The following is a 26,115-nucleotide window of genomic DNA, read 5'->3' on the forward strand; positions in this document are numbered from 1 at the left end:
TTTTGAGAGGTTTCCAACACTTGCAGGAAATCAATAGAATGGAGTCGTTGCTTGGAAACGGCTGTATCTCTTTGTTTCCTGCAATACTAGGTAGCTAATGTCTGTAATTATGCTGCTGAGCAAAGCCTCAGGTTGATCAAGGTTAATTGTTGACAGTATTTGAAATGTTAATAATGTCTACTCCAAAACTACTTTTCCAAAATAGATTGTTCCAGCTTCACAAAAGGTTTAAATGCCACTGATTTCTTCATTCAGTGAGATGTAATTCTAGGCCTGGAAACTGGGATCTTCCAATTTAATGTTTTCTAAGAAATTAGTACGCAGAAAATGTGTTTTTTCTTCTGCTTTAAAGTTTGCCACATCACATGCTTATAGAAATTCTCACTGCCTGACTTTTGTTATTGTTAGCGCGTAGCCTGTCCTCTAAAATTATACATTTCTGCCTTTGATTTGTTTTGTGGAACTAGGGAGAGGGGCTAAAGCATGCCATTTTTATGTAAGAGTCCTGGGGAGTTTGGGTAGGTGGGAATCTATTCTAAAAGTTTGCAGTGGATTCAGACTGCCTGGAAAGTCTTTTGTGTTTAAATTTATCTTCTGTCTTGAGAATATAAGAGGGCAGAATTTTAAAGGGAATTTTGCTACCAAGGGAAAAATTAAAAGTTTCTTATGTAGTCAATGAGAGTTCCCTGCAATCAAGTTTACTTACTGAATTTGTCAGAGATTTCCTGTGGTGAGATGGTTCGCAGATGGTGGATAATTCCATTTTTAAAGTAAAAGTGAGCTTTGTGTTTTGTTCTTTCTCTTGTCTAACATGATGTCTCCACCTGCAGAGCTGCCTTTTCTGTCACTCAGTGCTCTAATGGAAGACCCAAAAGTATTAGCTAAATTGTTCTGGCAGCGGAGAGAGTGTTGGGTAAGGAAGCACTTGGCCAAAAATAGGGCTTTCCCTAGCTGTTGCAGGAAGATAAACAGAGGTTCTACCATATGTAACTACATTCTTTTAAATGATTAACTAATGTGTTATGTAGCATTACTGCTAAAACCTAAAGTGGTGTGGGCTTATGTTGATCTAAAAAAATGTTCACATATAGATGCTATAGCTATGTTGGTTTTTTAATGTACTCATTCATTCTGCTTTTCTTTTTCTTTCATTGTTTTGTTTTTCCTGCCCAGCTTCACTAAGCTATATTGAGGAGTGTACCAAGTCACAGTGTGTGTTACCTGGAACTTCCTGGGAACTGAACATTTTATTCCTGTAGAAATTTGTTTACTGAAATTTTAGAAGACTGACAGTGTAGGAAAACCAAGTTTATTTTATGTGTTGACTATTATTTAAAATAGGAAAAGGAACTTTATCCTTGCCCCTCTTCATCAACCACTTAGCATGTAGTATACACTATGCTAGTTGCTTAAGGTACATCTGTGAACAAAACCAGAAAGCACTGCCCTGTAAAGCTTGTAGTTTGATGCCTGTTACCATTTCACCTTCTGCCTCCGCCAAGGGAAGTGCTAGGTTCAAATCTAGCATGACTACGTGTTGTCTCTGACCTTGGGAAGTCACTCTTTGACCCTCTTACTCGTAAGCCTAGTAATCGTGTTGTCATGTTATCATTCATTTGGGTTTCTCAATAGTCATCCCTTGCATTGGTTCTGTAAGATGAATTTCCTTGTTAATTGCTTGGGTTTGTACTTGGAGGAACTTTATGCAAAATAAAGGAATTTTGTCCCAGGATTTACCTATATATGTTCCCTAATGTGTTTTACAGCTGATCTGGCTTAACATCACCAACAATTTGTACAATGTGAGCCAAGAACACATGAGTTTATGTTTGTAGAATTTAATCTCACACATGTCATCAGAGTTGAGGGGAATGAGGTAGGAAATGAAATAACAGAGTTCTCTGGGTAGATAGCTGCTACATTTTTGGTATGGTCTGCTTTCATTTTGGGAGCTTATCTGCTCTATTCCATGTGATTCTGGTGGGGCTGACAATCACTTGGCCCTGCTTTTCTACCACTGGGATTGGTCATATGCCCATAGACCCATGTCAGGCTGGTCAAAGTATCCCTTTTCCTTGGATACCATGATTGATCCAGGGTAGCACATGACCCAAGCTGGACCAGTCAGGGTCATGTTGAGAGAGAGATGGACGCTGGGAGTAAAAAGTTTAAGTTCTTTTTCTGGACTGTCTGATTAAGAGGATGATATATGCTTGGTGTGGTTGGTGGTCATCTAACTACCACATTGAGATAGTCTGCCTAAGAATGGGAAGCAAGCAGAGTCCAAAGAGAGAGGAGAAAGTAGAGACCTAATAACATCATTGCATTTTTTTAATCCCTCTTGGATTTACCAGTTACATGAACCACTACCTTTTTTGTTTTTCTTAACTCACATTGCTTCTTGTATAATACGGTATCCTTATCTATTATTGTAGTAGTCGTTTGTGTTTGCCAATATTTCTGGTCCTCCTTATTCCAGATAATGGTAGGATTATAATTCCTTGGGAGTGGGGCATGATCATGTGACTGCTTTGGCAAATGAAATATGTGACTTTTGTCTCTTCCAGATGGATGGATGCCTTTAAGTCTGAAGGGCTGATGCATGACTCACTATATTCAGTTCTCCCTGCCATAGTGACTAGTCATGTTCCAGATGAGAGAGGGTAACATGGAGCAGAATCTCCAGCAACCTAAGACAGACATATAGCATAAATGAGAAACTTATTATTTTAAGCCACTAAGATTTTAATGCTGTAGGTTATTGTAGCCCATCTAAGTGATACTTGTTTGGAATATATTTTTATATATTAAAATTTTCTAAATCAAGTGAAAAAATCTTTTAATATGACATCTAGAAATACTAATATCTGCAGAATGAGATTATTAAAATATTTAGTATGCATAGTTACTGCAGTTAAGTATTAAGCTGCAAGGCTAGAAGCAAACAGCAGTGTTTCTTGGTTTACCATACAGGAACTAAATCTGCTTTTAGGGCTGTGACCTCTGACCAAATTATAGTTGCCTTGTTTCATATTATGTGGCAGGACAAAGTCTATAATGACGGGTGTTTAAAACTCAGACACTATGTAAACACTCTAGCCTTACCCATGAGAATTTCTCTTATGTGGCCAGGACAAGGATAGCATCTCCGTAACCAGGCCTTGCTATCTGAAAATAAAGAAACCAGACAGGTAGGAGTAAATGGTTTAAGGACAGATTGAACAAAAGCCTGATTTGCAGCCATGTAGTATCAGTATGGAAGTGTTGAAATTAACAGAGCCTTTGGCAGATAACCATAAGGAAGGTGCCTGCACTCTGCAAAGTGAGTGTGTGATACAGGCAGCAATGAGCTCTGTGGACCTGAACACCCTCTTTAACCGTGTCTCTTTGAGGTGACGGCATTTGTTCAAAACATCCTGTCTTCTCCTCCCTCCACTGTCCTGGACTTCAAAGGCAGATATATAAAATTTTTTTCACTGAAATTTTAGGGAGCATTTTGCTTTAAAAATATATTTATGCGGCTTCCCTGGTGGCGCAGTGGTTGAGAGTCCGCCTGCCGATGCAGGGGACACGGATTCGTGCCCCGGTCCGGGATGGGAAGATCCCACATGCCGCGGAGCAGCTGGGCCCGTGAGCCATGGCCACTGAGCCTGCGCATCCGGAGCCTGTGCTCCGCAACGGGAGAGGCCACAACAGTGAGAGGCCCGCGTACCGCAAAAAAAAAAAAAAAATAAAAAAAAATATATATATAAATAAAAAATGTGTGTGTAAATTATTGTATCTTCAATATCTGTGCTGGACTTTCCAGCTTACATGAGGGCCAACATATTCTCATGGGCAAAGCACAATAGTGATCTGTAATTTTAACCTGTCGGTGCTTTAATTTTTCTACCTGTAAGGTGGAAATAAAAAATTGGAAACAAATAAAATGGAAATAAAATTTTTTTCTTCTCTTACCTCTCCTTGGTGCACATGGGAAAATGTGGTTCATAATAGATTTGTCAGGAATCTTGGTTGAGAGTAACAGAAACTGGCTTAAATAGAAAAATAAAGGTTAGTTGTTGTTTCGTGTAACAGCCAATCAGAGGGTACCATCCCCCTGCTGGAGGTTGGCTTAAGAATGAGCATGTATCCAGTTCAGATGAGAGAAAATGTGGGAGGAGGTTGAGGAGGAAACTACTGGGACAGTTTTCCTTGTACTTAAGAGACACAGGGGAAGAGCTGTTTTCTTCAGCTGACTGATGTTGGGTATATATGTGATGGACCTTGAATGTGGCAGTAATCTTGGGACCATATTAGCCTAAGAGCGGTGCTGAAACAATCAGGATGGCAGAGCAGAAAGATAAGGAAAATTTCATTCTTGATAAAGTTCAACTACTGAATTAATCAAGATGATACTTTTCTGTATTGTTTAAGCCTTTTTTTTTTTTTTCTTTTTTTTGGCTGCGTTGGGTCTTTGTTGCTGTGCGAGGGCTTTCTCTAGCTGCGGAGAGCGGGGGCTACTCTTCGTTGTGGTGCACGGGCTTCTCATTTTGCGGTGGCTTCTCTTGTTGCCGAGCACGGGCTCTAGGTGTGCAGGCTTCAGTAGTTGTGGCACGCGAGCTCAGTAGTTGTGGCGCACGGGCTTTGTTGCTCCACGGCATGCGGGATCTTCCCGGACCAGAGCTCGAACCCATGTCCCCTCCATTGGCAGGAGGATTCTTAACCACTGTGCCACCAGGGAAGTCTCTTAAGCCACTTTTTGATGGATTTTTTTTTTTTATTACTTGAGATTGGAAAACATCCTGAGTAATAAGTAGAGATATTGTGGGCTCCTCAGAGAGAAGAGAAGCTCTTGGAGGGCTACATAGTCCCACTGGACCTATTATAGTGCCTCGTACGTATATAGTTGAAGTTGAATAAATATGTGTTAGATAAATGTGGTTGTCTTTATTTGTATTTATAACCGAAGCACTGAAAGATAAAACACCCTTCTTCTCCTTCTCTAACAATTCAATCCAAAAGCCATTAGATAGGACTAAGCATGGTAGGTATCTTCAGGTGGGCACTGAGGCCCAGTGTGGGTGGGATATTGGAGCCCAAGCGAGGTGAGGGGGCATCAACATGAGGGAGGTGCCCTGGAGCTGGTTGTTTGAGCCTGTGTGTATGGTAAGCAGGGAGTCACTGTGGGAAGCCAGAGGGGCGGCCCAGTATGGGGGTGGTAGAGCCTGAGGAATGTGAGGAAGGCATATATAGTCATTGGCCTAATGCAAGGTGTCAGATTCTTAGTAGAGTGAGGAAAGTACCTGCTTAGACGGCTCTGGAAACTCTACTGTGATTTTGTAATCATATGTGTTCAAAATGCACCTCTTTTCATTTTTTAATGAAAATGTCATGAAGTTAACATTCCTAATGCCCCTTTTTAAAATATGAAACTGTTGCTTATTTTAATATATCCCACGAAATGTCTTAAAGACCTGTATGTTTGATGAAAGCAACTTCACCTTCCCAACAAGTCAGCTTATTTTTTATAATGCATAAATTTTATTAATTATAATCTGCGTTTCATCTGTATAGAAAATATTTTTCATTTTAGTTTTCAGTGGAGTAGAACTAAAGTATTTAATTTTTTCACAATGATTCTATGGCACTTTTTAAAAGTTTCAGAGGAAGCCTGATAAAAATAGTCCTTTGAGAGAAAGAGATCAAGCTTACTCATGTCCCAGACTCTTGATTCTGTAAGCAGAAATTTCAGCTCACCATTAATACCAACATAACAGCACAATATGATTGCGATCACTTTGCAAATGTGATTAGCTATTCAAGATTAGCCCATTTTATTAGTGGTAAGTATGGCCAACCTAGATCCCACTGTGATCGTCAGGCAGAATTAGAGCCAGGTTGATTTTCGCAAAGCCAAGAGCTATGCATTGTACATTAAAATGTGCTTTTATGGGAATGAGGATTGGAAGAAACCAGGATCGGTAGAGAGGAAAGTAAGAGTACCTGGCTCATATGAAGTTTTTCTTCAGTGATTATATGACATCATTTTAACAAAAGCTTTTCATATCTAGAAATATACATGACTTAAAATTTGCTGAATTTAATGAGATTGAGGAAGTGCAGCACTTTATGTTAACTAGTTGCCAGTCTCAGGTGACTGAGCTGGTAGGTCACATATCACTGGAGATGCTGAACGGTTAGGCTAGTATACAGGGAGGTAGCAGCGTTTTTTAAGAGGGCCTCGGTGATTCTGGTTCTGTGATTATATTAAGTGTGGGCTTTGCCCTTAGCTACAAATTTGACCCAGGTTATTATTTAGCTCTTGTTTCCAGTCTCTTATGATCATGAATTCCAAGGCTTATTAGGTATAACACATTTAGATATCCTTTTGGTTATTATTGGCTTGGTTGACTGGTTAGTTTTTGTTTTTCCAATTCTTTTTTTCTATATAGTGGATCACAATTTTCCCCCTCCATGGTTTTTCATTATTTTGAAGTCCAGTTTACTCATTTTTCCTTTCCTTACCTAGAAACATTTTTTTTATAATTTATTTGTTCCAGTGACTCACTCATCCAATAAATATTTATAGAGTATCTATTAGGTGCTTTACTCTTAATCAGGATAAGATGTGATTACATGTAATTATAATTCAAGGAAGAAGAGAAATACGAGAAGAAAGGACAGGACTTTTAGGAAAGGAGAGCTCATACCCAGTTGAGGAAGATCAGAGACTTTAGGATTTTTCATGATTTTTCCTCCTAAGAAGCAGGAACCAAGTCTTTGATGAAAGAGAGTCAAAGCATAATATGTTTTTGACTGAGGCATTTCCGTGGGACATGGTGCTAAGAATAATTTGAAATGGTTTGGAATTCTGAATGGACTCTTTCAGATGCTTGTAGGTGGTACAGAAGAAAAGCGAAAGTGCCAGAGTTCTCATGGTTGATGGTTCCCCTAAGTAACAAAGGCAAAAATTGCTGCACAATCCAAGGACCCCTGGGAAGAGAGAGGTGGCAAGGGGCTGAGTTTAATCTAAACTGAATTTCATAACAATTAAAACCTTTTTTAATTTTTATTTATTTATTTGTTTATTTACTAGTTTTCCAATAGGCTTCCTTATAATTTGAAATCTAAAGTCTACATTAATGGCCTCTGGTTGAGGTAGTCTCCAGGGCAGCCTTATATCAGACAATCAGTAGAAATGTTTTATTTAAATTTGTTTTATTCAGTAAACCAGTGATGAGGAACGAAAGGAAGCTTTGAGAAATAACTTCTAGAAGGGAGTTAGGATTTTTACTGCAGACAGCATAATTTCTGGGACCTGGGGCATGCTGTCTGTGTATGTGTGGTAAATACCGGTGGTACTATTTTATCTCCCAGCTATTGGTAGTTGCAGTTTTAGTTATGCTTATGTGATGGTTTGATTGCTTCCTTTATCGAAGTGAAAACATGACATGAAAGCATTTTGTTTGCCATCTCAATTCACTTTATTAGGTTGAGAGGTTTTTTTTTTTTTAATCTACAGCACACTTTATAGCTACTATTTTATTCTGTAGTTTCAGTTGACTCTGTTCAAGTTATATGAAATAGCAGTGTGTAATGTTTCGTTTTACCAACACTTAGTAGCCTTGGTTATTCTTTTCATGGGGTGTTCAAGACATTGTTTATCAGGAAAGTTATGGTTCTAGGAAATTAGGCAAGTAATAAATATTTCCTGGTAGTTGCTCAGAGGTATTTACTGACCAGGATATTATCTGTGGAATGCCTTTTTATACTTAACCTTTGCTTACAGGAATTGCATTTTTATGCAATTATTGGTGCCTTTTATTGATTCTTTGAATTTACACATTCAGCCAACTTCCTATCGGGTCTGTACTAGTTTCTCAAGAAGAAATATTTAACCAATGAAAATGAGGATAGATGCTTTCATAGTTAAGCTTATTTATGTTAGAATCTATAAATAGGGGAGAGGGCTTCCTGTCAGTTACTGTATACTCATCTTGCCTTTTATGTTTACCTTTTTTTCTCCCTTCCCTAGTTCTGTTCAGTTTTGGGGGGAAAATCTAGATCAAAGAGTACATTACTAATAGATAACATAGGATAATTAGCAAAATAATCTGACTATATCATTATAGGCTTCCTGTAGTTACTTGTCAGATTCTAATGACCTTAAGCATCACTGGTGAGTTGTATTCTGATCTCCCTGAGGATGGCAGAAGAAAAGTATTGCATTGAAAAGTTGGTTATAACAGTTTCTTCTGTCTTAGACTGTTAATTGGTGGGAGGGTGGCAGGGGGAAATGCATCAGTATTTTCCCAAAGTTTAGAGCATAAGTACTTTCTTAAGTTATCTCAAGATATAAAAGTAAAAAGAAGACCAATGAGAGAACTTGAGGTTTGTGCGAAATGGAAGGGAATAGTAGATAGGAAGGAGCCTTAGGGAAGTAAAAGTGAGGTTACAGGAGAAAACGAGACATGTGGACATAGTTAAAGAAAAATAATACTTAAAAGAGGGAGTAACTGAGAAGCTTCTGAGGTGGGTTAGTCTATATATTGACAACACATGATGCTGATTTTCAACCGTTGGAGGGAAATTCAGATGATTGCATGCTTCTCATAAGATTTTACCTTTCTCATGAAGGTATTCATGAAGTTTTAGTTAGACTAATATTAGTGGGGGAGGTACTGTCTTGTTACATGTTAGTTGGTGGGTTGTCAAGGTTAATGGTGACTGTGAGTGTAATTAAAATCTTCCTGCATTAAGTTGCCAATTACTTTTTTCTCTGTCATTTATTTCCATTAATAAAGAAAAGCAAGGAGTGTTTTAACTGTGGAAGACCTAATAATTGGTTTCTTTATGATGTTCAGTGTGTTAGCAAGGATCACGAGCTAGGCCTAACCTATATTAGGAATTAGATCGTACTCTGATTTATAACTTCATATTTTTTCCTTCTTTTCAATACCTATGTTTCACTTCAAGTAAGTTTGGAGGCTTTGCGTTTGTTTGTTGGTTTGTTTAAGTGCTGAATCAGCTTTTTCTGAACTTCTGTTTTTTTGTCTTTTGTTTATGGAAGCCAGATAAAGTTAATGACATGCCTGTAGTCTTAGGGATTAGTCCAAGGAGTCATAAGCACCTGATCTTCTCTTCGTATTTATTAACTACCATACCCCCCCAAATTTAACTTCTATCTTAATTTTTCAATATTAGGCACAAGCTTAACTTCAGAGTTACATACAGCAGTCCTCTGCAGTGCTCCTCAAACCTTTCCACGAGAAATTGCTCTAACAGCAGAACAGTGTGAATGCGGAACCCCTGGCAGTGTGGATATATAAAGTTTAAAGGAGCTTATTACAAGACTGAAATGTATTTGAGTTCTTATGATTTACTTTAAATTTCATGCGCATTTTTATGTATCTGTATCTCTGTTGCTATAAAAATATTACTTCGCATCAAGTAAAATTGATACTCTCGGGGGCTTCCCTGGTGGCGCAGTGGTTGAGAGTCCGCCTGCTGATGCAGGGGACACGGGTTCGTGCCCTAGTCCAGGAAGATCACACATGCTGCGGAGCGGCTGGGCCCGTGAGCCATGGCTGCTGAGCCTGCGTGTCCGGAGCCTGTGCTCCGCAGCGGGAGAGGCCACAACAGTGAGAGGCCTGCGTAACACACACACAAAAAATTGATACTCTCGAAATATGCCTCAGTGTAGAGGCATCAGGGAAAGCCTCTGGAGAAGGGGACACCTAAGCTACAATCTGAAGGATGAGAAGAAGTAGGCAAGCAAAGACGGGAATGAAGTGTACCAGGCAGAGAGAAGAATATGGCAAAGTCTAAGAGATAAGGTGGCCTAGCTTGTTGGAAATACTGTAAGAATTTTAGAATAGCACAATTCACCTGCAGTTGAAGTACCTGATATCTGAAATTAAATGTTGTCATTTTCCAGGGGAAAAGAAAATTCTTGTGATATGAGCACTGGTCACCATTGGTCAAAGCTACTTCCAGCTAATGGCAGAAAGTCAACCTACTAAATCGAAAATTGCCCTTGCACCTTTAACGAGAGACATTTTGTAAGAGAAAAAAACAGAAAAAGTGTTTATAGTACTTTGCAGGTCTATTTTAGCGTCTGAATGTGTGATGGAATTCTCAGTCCTTTTATTTAGATGTTAATATTGATGCTGTGTCCCAGTTAGTGAGACCTGAGGGACTCCCGCCAACACCCCTGTATGACAGCTCCTCAGCCTACTAAGACAAATGCACATAGAAGGACCTCTGTCTGGTGGCCTCACGTTACTCTGACTTTAAAGGGTTATGAGCCCTTAGGACCAAGCATCTCCCCAGTTGACCAAAAGGAGAACCCAGATTGAAATCATGGTCCAGGTGGTATACACATTGTTAGGCTGTGTCTTGAGTGGTGGTTAGGATGTGCCTGAGATGGGTGGGGAAGATTGAGGTAAATTAGCCAGTGATGAGTGCTACTGTTGGCATTCCAAAGTATGCTTGTCATGTGTAAGCACATGTGTCTGTCAGCCAAGCCAGATTCCCAAAGTATAACTTTTCCACCAGTCCATTTTGCAATTAAGACACATTTTATACCACATAAAGCTAACCTGTGAAAGATTTATCTGCTAACTAAAGGCTCTTTCCAGGGCTGAAGGCACTGAAAATGGTCTTTAAGCAACAACGTATGGTGTTTACTCTTAGTGTTAGTTTTCTGTGGATGCACTGTTTCTCCAGTTCCATCACAGTGTAACCTTTGAATTGTCTGCCCTCTAGTGGAGATATGTGGTTAAATTAACCAGTGTCTCCCGGCTTTAGGAAAAATACCTAAGTTTTCTCAATTGGCTTTCCAATTTTAGCCTCTGTTTCCTTAAACAATTTTTTATTACCACAAAAGCAACATATTTATAATTTTATTCTACTTTCTAAGATGCTGATAAATCCCCTCCCTGGCTTCCCCCTAGGATCAGGTCTAGACCCCTGCCTTCTGCAACTTATCTTTGCAGCTTACCTCAAGGCAAGCCCTGGGTTTCAACTCAACTGGTCAGTTCACCACCACCCCAGTGTGTCAGACATATTCCCACTGTCCTTTCCTTTTTGTTCATGTCTCAAATGCTCTGTCAGCCTCTGTGCCTCTTCAGATCTTCCTCTTCCTTCAAGACTGGATTCAAAGCTCTCTTGTTCCTGTGAACACTGTACCCACAGTGTTCTCACTTCTGAACTCCTATGCAATATACTTCCTGTGCCATAAATTTACACTGTATTTGTTGGATCAACTTTTCAAATATAACAGCCTTATCTCTTCAGGCAGATAAGCTCCTTGAGCATAGTACTGTCTTGTATTTCTTTTTGTCTCTGGTGGACTCTAGCAGCTCTAAATGAATATGTTGATTATTTATTTGCCATTCAAAGATATTGAGCATCCCGCCTCTATCTTTTCCCCTGTTTATGGCTGAAAAGCTAATTGTCTAGATTTCAATATAAATATTAACAAAAAAGCAATGCATTTCCCCCTAATCAAAACTGACAGCAGTACATCTGTTTTAAATATTCTATTTTCTTTTTGGTCAGAACCAGTGACGGTATTTATCAACTCCTTAGTTTGAAAATGACTGGAAATTTGAAAATAATCATGCTGTTAGTTTAGTAATATTTGGTAAGTAATCAGTGTTGCTTCTTTACCCTTCTGCATGTGTTCTTTGACCTTATTTCTGAATAATGTTTCAACTTAAACTTTGGTTGATCATAGTCTAATTCTTTATATCCATAAACAATTCAAAGATTTAATATTAAAAGACTCTTCATACGTGGATTGTACTTAGCCTCCCCCAGGTGTTATCAATGCTTTTTATAGTTTAAATTCCTTGTGGAGGAATGCTAATCATGTATAGCAGAGGACCAGTAATAAAACCAGAAGCCAAGCTAAGCAAGTGGGGTGTAGCTAGCAGGACACACAAACAAGAGAACAGATTATAGAGGCACTATCTCCAAGGTGAAGCTAAGATCAGAGTCAAGAATTTTAAACCAAAGGTTAGAGAACAGTAAAGATGTTGCCATGGGTAGAGGTGATATTCAGAATATTTAGCAATATGGCACAGCTATCAACCAATCAGAATAGGCAGGAGTAAGACCTGGAGGTCCTCTACTCTACCAGGCATTAACCCGATTGTTGCTGGATCGTGAAACATTCAGAGGGGCTCTAGGCAACCACTCTTTACCATTCGGTATTTCAGTGTGTAAACAATTAGTACAGTTGTACCACCATGTCCTGGCTGAACATAAGACCATATGTCCGTATTGAGGCCTCAGGCTACAATGAAGGAAATGGACCAAGTGTGAGGTCTTCAGAGAGTGGGATGTGGAATTTCACTTTAATAGAAGGAAACAGAATCTGGACAGGGAGATAAAGACAAGGTCTTAGGCCCCTATTGGTGTACCTGGAGTATTCCTTTAAGCAAGAGGAGCAGTTTGTTTCAGTAGAAGGTATATTTGCCCTTCTCAGACAGAATCCTGACTGCTCCTTACTCTTAGGTTACTTTGAGCAAATTATCTCACTTTCATGAGGCAGTTTCTTCAGCTGAAAAATAAGTATTAATCATACCTGTGCTGCATTTATCCTAGGTTGGCTCAAATGAGATAATAGTCATGAAAAGACTTTAAATTATGGAGTGGCACACAGGCAGAGTCTTATTATCTTATGACGGATGCTGCTTGCTCTCTACTCCATGTTTAAGCCCTCATTTTGGATTGACAAACCAAGGATATGACCAATAATTGAATGGAGATGAGGCACATGATATACTGAGTTAACCTAAGGTGTATTCCCAATTTTGCCACTTACTGGTTACCATACCTTGGGCAATACTTATTAATTAATCTAATACCTACGGAGCATCTTCTGTATGACTGCCACTATGCAAACATAGTCCTGCTCTTACAGAGCTTACTGTCTAGGAAGGGAGACGTAAGATCTTTCTGGAGAGCTGAGTTCCCATCGTCACTGATCTCCCTGGCACCTAGCACAGTTATCTGGAGGAGGAGTAGCTCTGTGTACTCTGAGCTTTTTGATGTTTTTCCAGACCTTAAAGACAAATGTTTTCAATCTTAACTGCTTGTCAGTTATCAGGAGCTTTTAAAATGTGCAGATCCTTGGGCCCCACACCTCATGGTGTGCTGGTAAATGTTCAAAAACCTGTTTTCTGGGTAAGGGCTGCTTTGTAGCATTTGCTGACTTCCCTGGTAAATACTCCTAGCATGGCTAATTTCAAGCTACCAATGTGAGTCTCATAAGATCCCTAAAAATCTAGCAGTTGGCTCTAGCACACCACTGGCTTCACCTCAGAGCTAAAGAATAAAAGCCTGTAGGCATGAGGCCTGGAGATTTTTGTTATTAAAAAGGGTTTGAATGGAGCCAGAGTTAAGAACCAGTGACCTATGAAGTTTCCATATTGCATGCTTGTCAGATGTGACAGATTCAGACTAGTTGCTTTTTAAAACCAAGTAGCCTCAAGGAGTTGGATCTCTGTGGTAGAAAAGACAGTCTAGCAACTCTCTAATTATGGCAAGTGGGTGGGTTAAGTCACATATCTTAAATAAAATGTTTAAGTGGAATAAGGATTGTAAACAAAAGGCATCCAATAACAGCTCTACACCCAGAGCTCGGGTTTTCTAGTGGGCAGTGACTGGACTGTGATACGTCTTAAACTAGCTGTTGACCAAAGACTTGGTGTTCTTCAGAGTTATTGAAGTCACATTCTAATCAAGCTGTTTTTCTCATCACTGAGGAAGTACCTCATTAACCATTCCAACTGTGTTTCATACATATTTGTATTTGAAAGGAATTCAAAGGAAACACTTGAGAAATAGTAGGTGTCTCACAGAAGTTTTCTACTGCTTGAAATCATGGGCAAGAAAGTTTATTTAGGGCTTCTTAAACCCTGTCGTGAGAGCATGGTGTGGCTTTGATGTCGGTAATAAGTATTGCACTGTATTCTGGCTTCCATATTTTACTTTAATGCATGTTACATCTCTCTAAAATATGACTAGATTGACTCTCTGTTTTGGTTCCTAATACCAGCAAGTACTATTCACCTCAATTTAAGCTAGACTTTAAAACAAAGTCAAATTATATTGGGACTGCTGATTTGATGGTGTCTGACCTTCTTACAGACCAGCTTCTCAGATGTGAGTGCCCAGGTTATTCATTCTGGTCCTGGTCAGTAGAGTGTGTGTGTGACCACACTTGCAGGTCCTTTCTGATCTTCAGCCTTCCAAATGGGAGGACACTTCGTTATAGACACCAGCCTATAAAAGTATCCCTGTGGCCTTCAGTGCATCTTGTACTGACATAAGAATCATCTTCTTTATTCTTTACTCTCCTGGATATCTCTATGGCCCTAGTCTTTAGAAGTTCTACTTCATTAACTCTCTTGCCTACATACTTACTAGCTGGTCACCAGAATTGGTAGAGTTGATTAAAGATGGCTGCAGATTCTTTGCTATTTCTCCCACTGAGAGATAGTGTCTAATTCCCCTCCCCTTGAATCTGGGCTAGACTTCTTTAATACACCAACAGAGCATGGCAGAAGTGACACTGTGCCAGCTCTGAGCCTAGCCTTTTGGAGTTCTAAGCCTCCATGCGAAAAGACCAACCCTGAGGCCACAATGGACTTTGAGAAGGCCCAATCCATAGGTGTTCTAGTTGACTTTCCACTTGAGCCCCGCTTTCCAGTTTTCCAGGCTGAGATGTCAGACATGTGAGTAAAGCTGCCTGGACCCTGACTACTGGCCCATCTTCTAGCTAAATACCACCTGAGTAGCACTGACTGACCTTTAGCAATGCCATGTGGAGCAGAAGAATTGCCTAGCTAAGTACTGCTTGAATTTCTGACCCATGAAATCATGAAATATAATAAATTAGTAGTTTGTTATTAAGCAATGGATAACCCAAACTGCTGGTTCCATCCCCATCTTCTTTGTCTCTTGTTTCTAGGAGAGAATCTAAGCCTTCTCTTACCAGTAACCAAGTGGCAAAATGGTGCCTTCACTTCCTCCTAAGCCTGTTTGCTTCTTCCAAAAGCCAGAAGCAGGACTCTTCTGATTTCGAAGCTCACGTCCATTCTTAGGAAGACTACCAGATTACTTTATCCTGTCTGACAGACACCTCCCAGTATTAATTTTCTCCCAGGGGCAGAAGTGACTGATGGATAATCTGAAGTCCAGTTAATGGATAATCCACAACCACTTTTTGTGATCATAGGACTGTTATCTTAATATTCCTACCTTTATGGACTCATAACATCAATATTACTTGATAGCCTTAACCCCCAATACCCGTACCTTTGCTCCAGCAATTCATAGCTGCTCACCATTCCCTAAATGTCCAGACTCTTACTCCTCTTTCTGTTCCTTTTGCCAACGTTTCTGCCTGAAATACTCTTTCCTTCTATTTTCCATCCAACACAAACCCACTAATTCAAGCCCAGCCTGAAAATTAACTTCTATGAAGCATATCCAAGCCCCACAGTTAGTCATTTCCTCCTCTGTTGTTTCTATAGCATTTTGAATATCCGCTGCTGTAAGCCAAATGACATATCATTATAATTTTTTGGCTTATGGAACTGTCTCCCCTAATACAATGTGAACTATCCAAGGATAAGGGCAGTTTTGCTTAATTTTAATTCCTGGTGCCTAGTACCTAACACATAATAGGTAGTCAGTTCGTGTTGAATGAGTGAATGAATACATAAATGAGAGCAAGTGAATGATTCTGTCTGTTTAACCAAAGGGAAAACCTAAGGTATTACTTCCAGATCTTCGTCACAGGCTAACTCCTGAGCAACAAAAACTATTCTTTTAACCGGCTAAGGAGAAAACATAACTGGCATAGTCCTCACTAGCTGAGAATGCACAGCCAATTAGCTCCAAGTGTTCACATGGTTTTAGTTCACCGCTCTAATCACGCATTCATTCAACTCTTTATCGAGTTCCATCTGCACCTAGGGCATTGTGCTAAACGCAGAGTGAGATGCAAAGGGAAAATAAGGCAGATTACAGTCTGATAATGGAACATAAAACAAGAACCCAGTGGTAACCCAGAAACAGATCTCGGTAGTGCCACAGGAAACATGCACAGTGACAGTCAGGTTTGGAGGGAGGCAGACAGCCTATCAGTAAAGTGATAGAAGAAATACCATGAACTACTGGCTTTTGAAACCAGCTTTGAATGCTAGGGAAGGATATAGGAGAGGGGAGAGGGGCCTTCCAGGATGATGAAACAGCACAGACAAAGGAAGTTAATAGTTGCTTTTGAAAACTGATGAATGAGTCCACTTGGATTGGAGTGTATGGAGAGTGTAAAGAATCTTGCAACAATAAAGCTTGGGAAATTATTGCTTAACACCTACCTAGCCTGGTGTTTTTCAAGGCTGGCAGCACTTCCAGCCTACTTCTCAGCAAATATGACTTGGGTGCTTACGTTTTTTCCAAACATCTTTTACTTAGTTACCTACTTTTATGCTCAGGTATTAAGTAGATTAATAAGAATACATTAATTTTTCAATTCATACTTAATGGTTCCCGAGTACCCTAAAATTATGTATTTTATTTTTTAATTGAAGTATAGTTGATTTACAATATTATATTAGTTTCAGGTGTACCACATTAGTGATTCAATATTTTTATAGATTATACTTCACTTAAAGTTATTACAAAATAGTGGCTATATTTCCCTGTGCTGTATAATATATCCTTTTTACTTATTATACATAGTAGTTTGTATCTCTCAATCCCATACACCTGTCTTACCCACCCCCTTCCCCCACCTCCACTGGTAACCACCAATTTGTACCCTATATCTATGAGTGTGTTTCTGTTTTGTTACAAACATTTGTTTATTTTATTTTTTAGATTCCATATATAAGTGATAACATAGAATATTTGTCTTTCTCTAACTTATTTCACTGAGCATAATACCCTCTAGGTTCATCCATGTTGTTGCAAATGGCAGAATTTCATTCTTTTTTATGGCTGAGTAATATTCTATTTTATATATATATATATATATTTATATATATATATATACATGCCACATCTTCTTTATCCATTCATCTGTTGATGGACACTTAGATTGCTGCCATATCTTGGCTATTGTAAATAATGCTGCTATGAACATTGGGGTGCATGTGTCTTTTTGAGTCAGTGTTTTCTGAATACCCTAAAATTAAATGCACATTCAGAATCTCACACCATATTGTTTATAGGTCAAATTTTTCTTAAGAACATCAAGAAGAAATTATATTCTTTAAATAAAAACTACTTAACAATAGGACTCTGGAATATTAAAAAAAGTCAACAAACATATATTTAATCATTTAATTAATTAGTTCTGCTTATACATCAGAAATTACTCTGTTTACTAAGAAGAAACTAATGTTTATCTCTACACTTTTCTCCTTGTGATTTCTAATGTTCTGAGCATGTTGACTACTGGCATTCCTTTTTTCTTTTTCTTTTTTTTTAACTAACAATATGTGAAGTTACTTGACAAGGTAGGTGGTTATATATGGTCTGGTGTATGCACTTGTTACAATAGAATGGTAAGCATTCCCCCTTTACCTACCATTTAAATGCCACTATTCAAGATAACTGTATTATCTGGTAATTAATCTTGCTGAATAAGCAATGTTGTATCTTTGCGTTTTTGGCAGTGAATACCATTGAAATAAGCATAATCAACACTCTTCATTAAAAAAAAATCCACTTTACCTTAGGCCTATAATGCCTTGACATACTGAGTTGTTTTTGTTTTTGTTTTCTAAATCTCTTTTTCCAAGTAAGATGAAAGGGAAGCAGATCATTCATTGGCCTGACTATTGTAATATTAATCTAAGAAAGAAAGAAAAAAAAGTCATGTGGGTATCTTGTGTTAGAAACACTTCTCTGACTTGCTTTTTTTGTGGGCCAAAGGAATTTCCACTCCTTTGGCACTATTTTAAAGTGTAGAAGTCATAGAAGAAAGGTGACAAAGGATATTACTTTATTATAAGCCATGAGAAAAGTTATGCTTTTTTCTGCAGTTCCCTTCCTAACCACTGTCCCGGGGTATAGGTACCAAATGCAGATTCTTAGTTAAGAAGCAGCTGGTTATAGCAGAAATGTAGACCTGAGTTCAAATCATGACTCCACGTGGCATTTATTGGCATTGTGACCTTTAGCAAGCTGCATAGGGTTGTGGTGCACATTAAATAAAATAACATATAAAGTACCTGGCCCATAGTAGTGTAAAATAGATGTTAGTTTACCTCTATAGATGTAACTGGTTTTAGCTGTTTGTGGCCTCTAAGGAAACATCAAGGGTATTTTTGCTTTTTATTTCTCATCACAATTCTCATAGGTAGAAAAATCTACCAAAAAAGCTGAAAATAATTTGAATTATCTCTTTTTGGTCAGCTCATTTTATGTATGAGGGAAAGGATATTAAGTTAGTAATAGCCCATAAACATCTAAAAGGGTACTCAACCTTACTAGTAGTCAAGGCACAGCAAATTAAGACCATGGTGAGATACGTATAACACTAGATTGGCAAAAAAGAAAAAGAAAACATCTGATGATTTTAAGTGTTGGCTAGGATTTAGCACAACTGAAACTCTCACTCCTTCCTGGTGAGAGTATAGATTGGCACAACTACTTTAGGAAATAATTTGTCACTACCTGGTAAACTTGTACCTTTAGTTATTCTGTGACTCTGCATTTCTACTCCTAGGTACCTTAGGTGTACCTATATCCCATTGACACCCTTGTGCATGTAGACCAAAAGACATTTCAAGGAAGTTATAGCAGTGTGGTTGATGTCACCAAAAACAGGAACAGTCCAATCTATCTGAGTCGAATGGGTAAACTTTGATATATTCCTATAATGCAGTCTTTTACCCCAGCAAAAAAATGAATGAACTGTAGCTATAGGTAATAAGTGGATGAATCTTATTAGCATAATATTTAGTTTTTAAAAAACATATTGGTGTAAAAATAAAATACAGTGTGTATGTGTGACAAAAAATAAAAAAATAATAAACATATTGGGAAGACTGCATAAATGTAATACAATTTTTAAAGCCCCCAAACAATCAAAACTAAATAATATATTGTTTAACAATATAGACATCATGTAATTTTTTTAATAGTGGAATAAAAAATAATGCAAAGAACCAATATGTAAATTAAAATGAAATTCTAAAAAATATTCAAATAATACAAAATAAGACAGAAAAAGGAGAAACAGAGGTATAAAGGTATAGGGGACAAACAGAAAATAAATGGATTTGGTTCTACCATGTTACTAACTATATCAGTAATTACATTAAATGTTAAGGACTAACCACTACAATTAAAAGGCAAAGATTGTCACAATGGGTAAAATAAAGCAAGATCCAACTACATTCTGTCTATAAAAGACATTCTTTAAGTTATAAAGAGATTGAAAAATATACCTTGCAATCAGTGAGCATAAGTCTGGAATAGCTATGTTAATATTAGATAAAGTAGATTTCAAGATAAAATGTCTTACTAGAAGATAAAGGTATCCTGAAAAATAAGAATCAAGTTAAAGGATTTATATTTCTTTCAAAACTTACTATGAGCTATAGTAATAAAGATATAGTACTGGCATAAAGAATGACAAATAGATCAATGGAACAGAATAAAGAACCCAGAAGTAGACCTCACTTACACTGTCATTTGATTTTTTACGTGGAGCCAAGTTATCAAATGGAGAAAGGAAAGTCTTTTCAATAAATGTGCTTGAAAACTTGAAATCGATATGGGGAAAAAAAAGAGCCTCCACCCCATCTCACACCACATACAAATATTTATTCAGGATAGATCATAGACCTTATACATAAAACCATAAAGGTTTTAATAAGAAAATATTATAGAGTATCTTTGTGACTAAAGGGTAGGCAAAGGTTTCTGAAGACATAGAACACAGTAACTATAGGAGAAAAAAATTTCCAATTAGACTTCAGTTACAACTCTCACACATTGTTGATAAGCATGTAAAGTGGTATAAGCACTTTGGAAGCCCTGGTAATTTTCTCTAAAATTACACGTGCATGTGTTCCATGACCTACAAAAAACCAGAAGCACATGTCCACCAAAAAAACAGCAAAGAATGCTTATGTAAAAGTTTTATTCATAATAGGCAAAAACTCAAACATCCAGGGTATATATATCAATAGGAGATGAATAAACAAACTGTGGTATATTCATACAATGGAATCCTCAGGAATAAAAAGGAATGAACTCCTTTTACATACAACAGCATAGGTGAATCTCAAAAACATTATGCTGAGTGAAAGAAGCCACACACAAAAGAGTACATACTATATGATTCTATTTATGTGAACAGGGAAACCATTTAAATGGAGTCATATGCTATATACTAATTTTTGATGGAAAAAAATTGTGGCGGAAGAAAAGTAAGAACAGTGGCTGCCTCTAGGTTGTGCCAGGTATTAAATGAGAGAAATTTCTGAGCTGATAGAAATGTTGCATTTCTTGGTAAAAGTTTGAGTTACACAGATACATACATTTGTCAAAACTCATTGAACGGTGCACTTAAGATTTGTGCATTTATTTCATTGTATATACATTTTACCTTAAAAGAAAAGAAAGAACTGTAATACCGCATTCTAATTATGTGCATTTAAGGGCAAGTACACTGTAAACTACTTTGAAATGCAACGGAAGAATAAGATGGAGTGATCAGTGAGGCAGAAAGATGAATAGAGAAGTGATAACGCAAATATAAAAAAATGTTACTGGTAGAATCCAGATGGTGGATACACATGTTCACTATAAGATGTTTCAGCTTTTCTGTATGTATGAAATTTTTTATAGTAAAATGAAAGCAAGAAAATTATAAACTTAAAATTCAAGATAGTGGGACTTCCCTGGTGGTCCAGTGGTTAAGACTCTGCGCTCCCAATGCAGGGGACCCGGGTTCAATCCCTGGTCAGGGAACTAGATCCCGCATGCCGCAAGATAAGATCCCGCACAGGGCAATGAAGATCCCACGTCCTGCAACTAAGACCCGGGGCAGCCAAATAAATAAATAAATAAGGGCTTCCCTGGTGGCGCAGTGTTAGAGAGTCTGCCTGCCGATGCAGGGGACACGGGTTCGTGCCCCGGTCCGGGAAGATCCCACATGCCGTGGAGCGGCTGGGCCCGTGAGCCATGGCCGCTGAGCCTGCACGTCTGGAGCCTGTGCTCCGCAACGGGAGAGGTCACAACAGTGAGAGGCCCACGTACCACAAAATAAATAAATATTTTTTTTTAAATTCAAGATAGTACTCACATCTTGGGCGAAGGATAAGAATGGGAGATAGGAAATAAGCACACAGGTAAATGCAAAGGTATTGGTACTATTCTAGCTTTTAAGTAGAATGTTGTTCACAGGTATTCATTTTATTATTGTGCCTTATAATTTACATGTATTTTAAATATATCTATTGTCATATAATTTTTCATACAATTAAAAAATGAGAAGAATACATCAGAAGTAGAGATCTATTAACCGCTGATAACAATAATGAAGAATAATTTGTTAAATGAGATTCCAGGAAATCATTTCTATTTATTACAGTTCCCTTGGGCTCCAAAATCTAACATTTATCTTTGCTTATGAGTCTTCTCATTTTCATTCTTGCAAACTTTCCAGGTTCTGACTATTGACTGTAGAGACGATCGGTTCTTTTCATTTTAGCACCATTCTTTTCACTTCCTAAAGGGCATACTTCTGAACCTAAAACTTCCCCTGTAGGCAGAGTGTAATATACCATGACACCTCCCCTGTCCTCCCTCCGAGGGTAGGATCTTTGCTGTCTTCTTCCCTTTGTGCAAGATAATGGGCATACCTGAAATCAATAATGAAAATGAAATGGGAATAAAAGTTATAGAGCTGGCTGTGGCTGCCCAGGAATGGAGGTAGAATGATGTAGAGGTGAATGGGGATGGTTCCATAAACTCGAAAATGTAGGTGACTTATCGGCAGACAGTACACGTATTGTTTGAGATTGTTTTGCTCCTCCTATTTTTGTGTTTGCCAAATAGGGCAAAAGTGACCAGAGTGCAAATATAAAATGTCAGAGAACAAACTTAAAGAAAAAGTTCGCACCTCACTATCATTAATTATCTCATCTTTTCTCACTTTCCTTCATGTTGCTATTCTTGTCTCCATGAAGATCTGTATAGTATCTTAACATATAATAATTCCTAACCTAGGTTAGGCAGGGGTGAATGGTATGCTTTTTCAATGTGTGGGGAGGCAGTATTTTATCAGTTTTAATTCTAGCTTTACTACATGAGTTTCCTTGAGCAACTTCTTTCCTTTCTGTGAATTTCAGTTTCTGTAAAATATTCATATTTAATTGAGCCTAAATTGCCATAACACCCTCAGTTACTTTATGTGCCACTAAAAAAAATAAATATTGCAATTAAACTATGATTCAATGCTTTTTAGTCACATTGATTGTAAATTTATCCCAATTTATGTGTATGTGTTAGAATCAGTGTAACTAGGGTACCGTCAACCTTCTGAGTTTATAAGGAATAAGTTGGACAATGTACTTAAAGTGTTGAGCAAGGCACCTGGCATGTTATAAATACTCAATAAGTAGTAGCCATTAAGGTAATGGTGACGTGATCATGAGCACTTTGCAAGATGGTGTTCATTGTTTAGGTGGTTCTTTGGGGATCAGAATCATTAATAGACCATCTTGATGAGATTTGTTGGTGAAAGTCAGAATACCCACTCATTTTAATTTTAAGTAACATAACAGTAACATAGCGTCTTCAGTTGGTTTTCAGAGGTAATTCTTTTAATTATGAGCACTTTGTTATTAAAAAAATTTGTAGACTATTGTGAAAGTTTCCTCCAGGAGTAAATTATGTTGATATATATCAACTCCCTGGATTGATTGAAGTCACTTTTTATGGAGAGAATTTAGTTTAAGTACACGGCATCAATGAGATATTCCTACAAGTAAAGCTTAGTAAAATTACATTGTTGGTATTATGATATGAGACCTCAGATTTTAAAGTTTTTTTTCTCATTTTTCTGTCTATACAGGAGGCAGACAGTGGGGAGGAGGAATGCCGATCACAGCCCAGGAGGTATGTTTGTTCATTACATCCTATAGTATTCTGTAGTTAGTGTGTTTTCTCTAATTCTTTCTCAGTCTTGTCATATTAGTTGATCCTCGTTTTCCAAGATGCTTAGTTGGTCTCTCAAAATGGAATTACTTTAAGAATTCAGTTACTGGGACTTCCCTGGTGGCACAGTGGTTGAGAATCTGCCTGCCAATGCAGGGGACGTGGGTTTGAGCCCTGGTCCGGGGAGATCCCACATGCCGCGGAGCAACTAAGCCCATGCGCCACAACTACTGAGCCTGCGCTCTAGAGCCTGTGAGCCACAACTACTGAGCCCGTGTGCTGCAACTACTGAAGCCCACGTGCCTAGAGCCGGTGCTCCGCAGCAAGAGAATGCACCACAATGAGAAGCCCTCGCACTGCAACGAGGAGTAGCCCCCGCTCACCACAACTAGAGGAAAGCCCATGCCCAGCAACCAAGGCCCAATGCAGCCAAAAAAAAAAAAAAATTAAGAATCCAGTTACTGACTCAGAAAGATTTTAAATGGTAGGCTGCATTATGTTGTGCACCTGAAACTAATATAATGTTGTACGTCAGTTATACCTCAGTAAATAAAGTAACTAATTAAGTGGTAGATTTCTCTTTTTTTAATGCAGAAAGGCCAGTATTGGCCCAGCTTTGACCCAAGTCTCTAGAACTGTCTTGGGTAATAAAAAAGCAAATTTCCTTACCTTTTAGGAAAATGTCAACTAAGGAACATTTCAGCCTTTGGTTTTATACTTATTTTTGTCATTCCTTTTGATAGGTTTTGGCAATTTTTACAGATTGGTTAATATTTCACTTCCTCAATACAAAGAATATACTAAGTAACTTACCCAATCTTTTAAAATACAAGGAAACTTTTTTTCTCCCTCTCATGGAATAGTGGGCATGTTATAAGGATACCAATACCTGCTGCCATTAAAAGAAAAAAATTATGAGAGACATCTAGGACATATATAATAACATTTCTGTTATCTTCTTTAAAATTTTTTATGGTAGTATTAAAGATTCAATAGTTCAGAATTCACTGAAATCCTTAGAACTTTGAAAGTCTGTAATAGCAATGTCAATGTTGTATGCAACAAACTATATTATATGATATTTTAATTTCTCAAGATTGCATGGAATTCAACTTTCCTGTTATAAACATTATTATACTGTGACACAATAGGGTACATCTTTTGTAAGAAATAAGTGCCTTTTAAAAATATTTGTTTAAATGTCTGTGAAATAAAATGTTTTTTTTTTAATCAACTCCCTCCCACAAGAAATAGTCTTGGTAAGTTCTAGATGGTCATTTAAATGCTACCAAATTTGTGTGCTCTGAACTCAATCACTAGATGATACTGAGAACGGATACAATAAATGTGTTCATTGTGGAGAAGCTGGCTAAAGGGCATGCTTCCTTAATGATAAATTATCGTGTATTTGTTGATATATATATATACCTCGCTTGTGTAAACCACAGCTTAGTATAAAAATAGTTTCTTTTCATCAGTAACTGAGGTTATTGGCAATATTTTTCCTGCCTTATTACAAAAATTTAGGCTTAAAGCTTAATTTCTCACTGTCTCTTAGGGAAGATCTGACAGTGAAGTGTCATTCTTTTGCATAGGACTACGAGACAGAAACCTAGAAGAAATTTTAGCTCATTGTTTACCAGAGACATCATAACCTTATTCCCATTAGAATGAAAAAGGATTCCAAAGGATTCTTAAATTTTCTGTTAGGGCAGATTTAAAGATCTCTGGGTTAATTTCTTTATGCATTTACTGGGGTAATTGTCCCCCAAAATTACATAATGATGAGGCAATGCAAGTCTATTTTCTTATTCATAGCACTGAATTGTCAAACCATTAAGAACCATAAAAACAGTATATCATTGAAACTAATACCAATTCCAGGTAATAAAAAAAGATGTTGCATTAATCTCTTATTTTAACCAAATGTCATTTATTGGGAAAGTCATAAGTTAAAAGTAATCTTTTAGTATAATTAGCTCAAACTATGCTACCTTTAAAAACCAATGTTCACAGGCAAAAACAAACAAAAATAGATAAATTAGACTGCATCAAAATTTAAAACTTCTGTGCATCAAAGGACACAACAACAGAGTGAAAAGGCAACCCACAGAATGGGAGAAGATATTTGCAAATCATATAGCTAATAAGGGATTAATATCCAGAATATAAAAAGAACTCTTTTACAACTCAGCAAGAAAAAAACAAACAACCTGTCTTAGTCAGCTTGGGCTCCTATAACAAAATACCATAGATTGAGTGGCTTAAATTTCAGACATTTGTTTCTCACGGTTCTGGAAGCTAGTAGTCCAAGATCAATGTGCTGGCAGATTTGCTTCCTGATGAGAACCCTCTTCCTGGCTTGTAGACAGCTGCTTTCTTGCTGAGTCCTCACATGGTTGTAAGAGAGAGGGTGCTCTGCTCTCTTCCTCTTCTTGAATGTACACTAATCCTATCATGTTGGCCACACCCTCATGACATCATCTAACCCTAATTTCCTCCCAAAGGTTCCCATCTCCAAATATCATCACATTGGAGGTTGACTTCAGCATACAGACTTGGGGGGCACATAAACATTTAGTCCATAACATTACACCCATGCCCCCCAAAATTCATCTCCTTCTCACATACAAAATATATTCATCACATCCCAACAGCCCCAAAGGTCTTAACTCATTCTAGCATCAACTCTAAAGTCCAAAGTCTTATCTAAATATCATCTAAATGGGCTTCCCTGGTGGCGCAGTAGTTGAGAGTCCGCCTGCCGATGCAGGGGACACAGGTTCGTGCCCCGGTCCAGGAAGATCCCACATGCCGTGGAGCGGGTGGGCCCGTGAGCCATGGCCGCTGAGCCTGTGCGTCCAGAGCCTGTGCGTCCGGAGCCTGTGCTCCGCAACGGGAGAGGCCACAACAGTGAGAGGCCCACGTACCGCA

General features: G+C 38.0%; 1 protein-coding gene and 1 pseudogene across 2 annotated transcripts in view; both read left to right on the forward strand.

Annotated features, from left to right (window-relative positions):
• Window positions 1–26,115, forward strand: part of SSH2 (slingshot protein phosphatase 2) — a 245,432-nt gene that overhangs the window by 77,223 nt on the left and 142,094 nt on the right. For both annotated transcript variants that reach the window (XM_033847851.2, XM_033847852.2), the window contains one exon: window positions 23,099–23,142. In XM_033847851.2, the coding sequence (XP_033703742.1) occupies window positions 23,099–23,142 (44 nt within the window). The remainder of the gene's footprint in view (window positions 1–23,098; window positions 23,143–26,115) is intronic.
• The window catches only part of LOC141277290 (RNA 3'-terminal phosphate cyclase-like protein pseudogene), a 120,094-nt pseudogene that overhangs the window by 77,015 nt on the left and 16,964 nt on the right, over window positions 1–26,115 (forward strand).

This window comes from Tursiops truncatus, chromosome 20, assembly GCF_011762595.2.
Source record: "Tursiops truncatus isolate mTurTru1 chromosome 20, mTurTru1.mat.Y, whole genome shotgun sequence".
Classification (NCBI taxonomy): Eukaryota; Metazoa; Chordata; class Mammalia; order Artiodactyla; family Delphinidae; genus Tursiops; species Tursiops truncatus.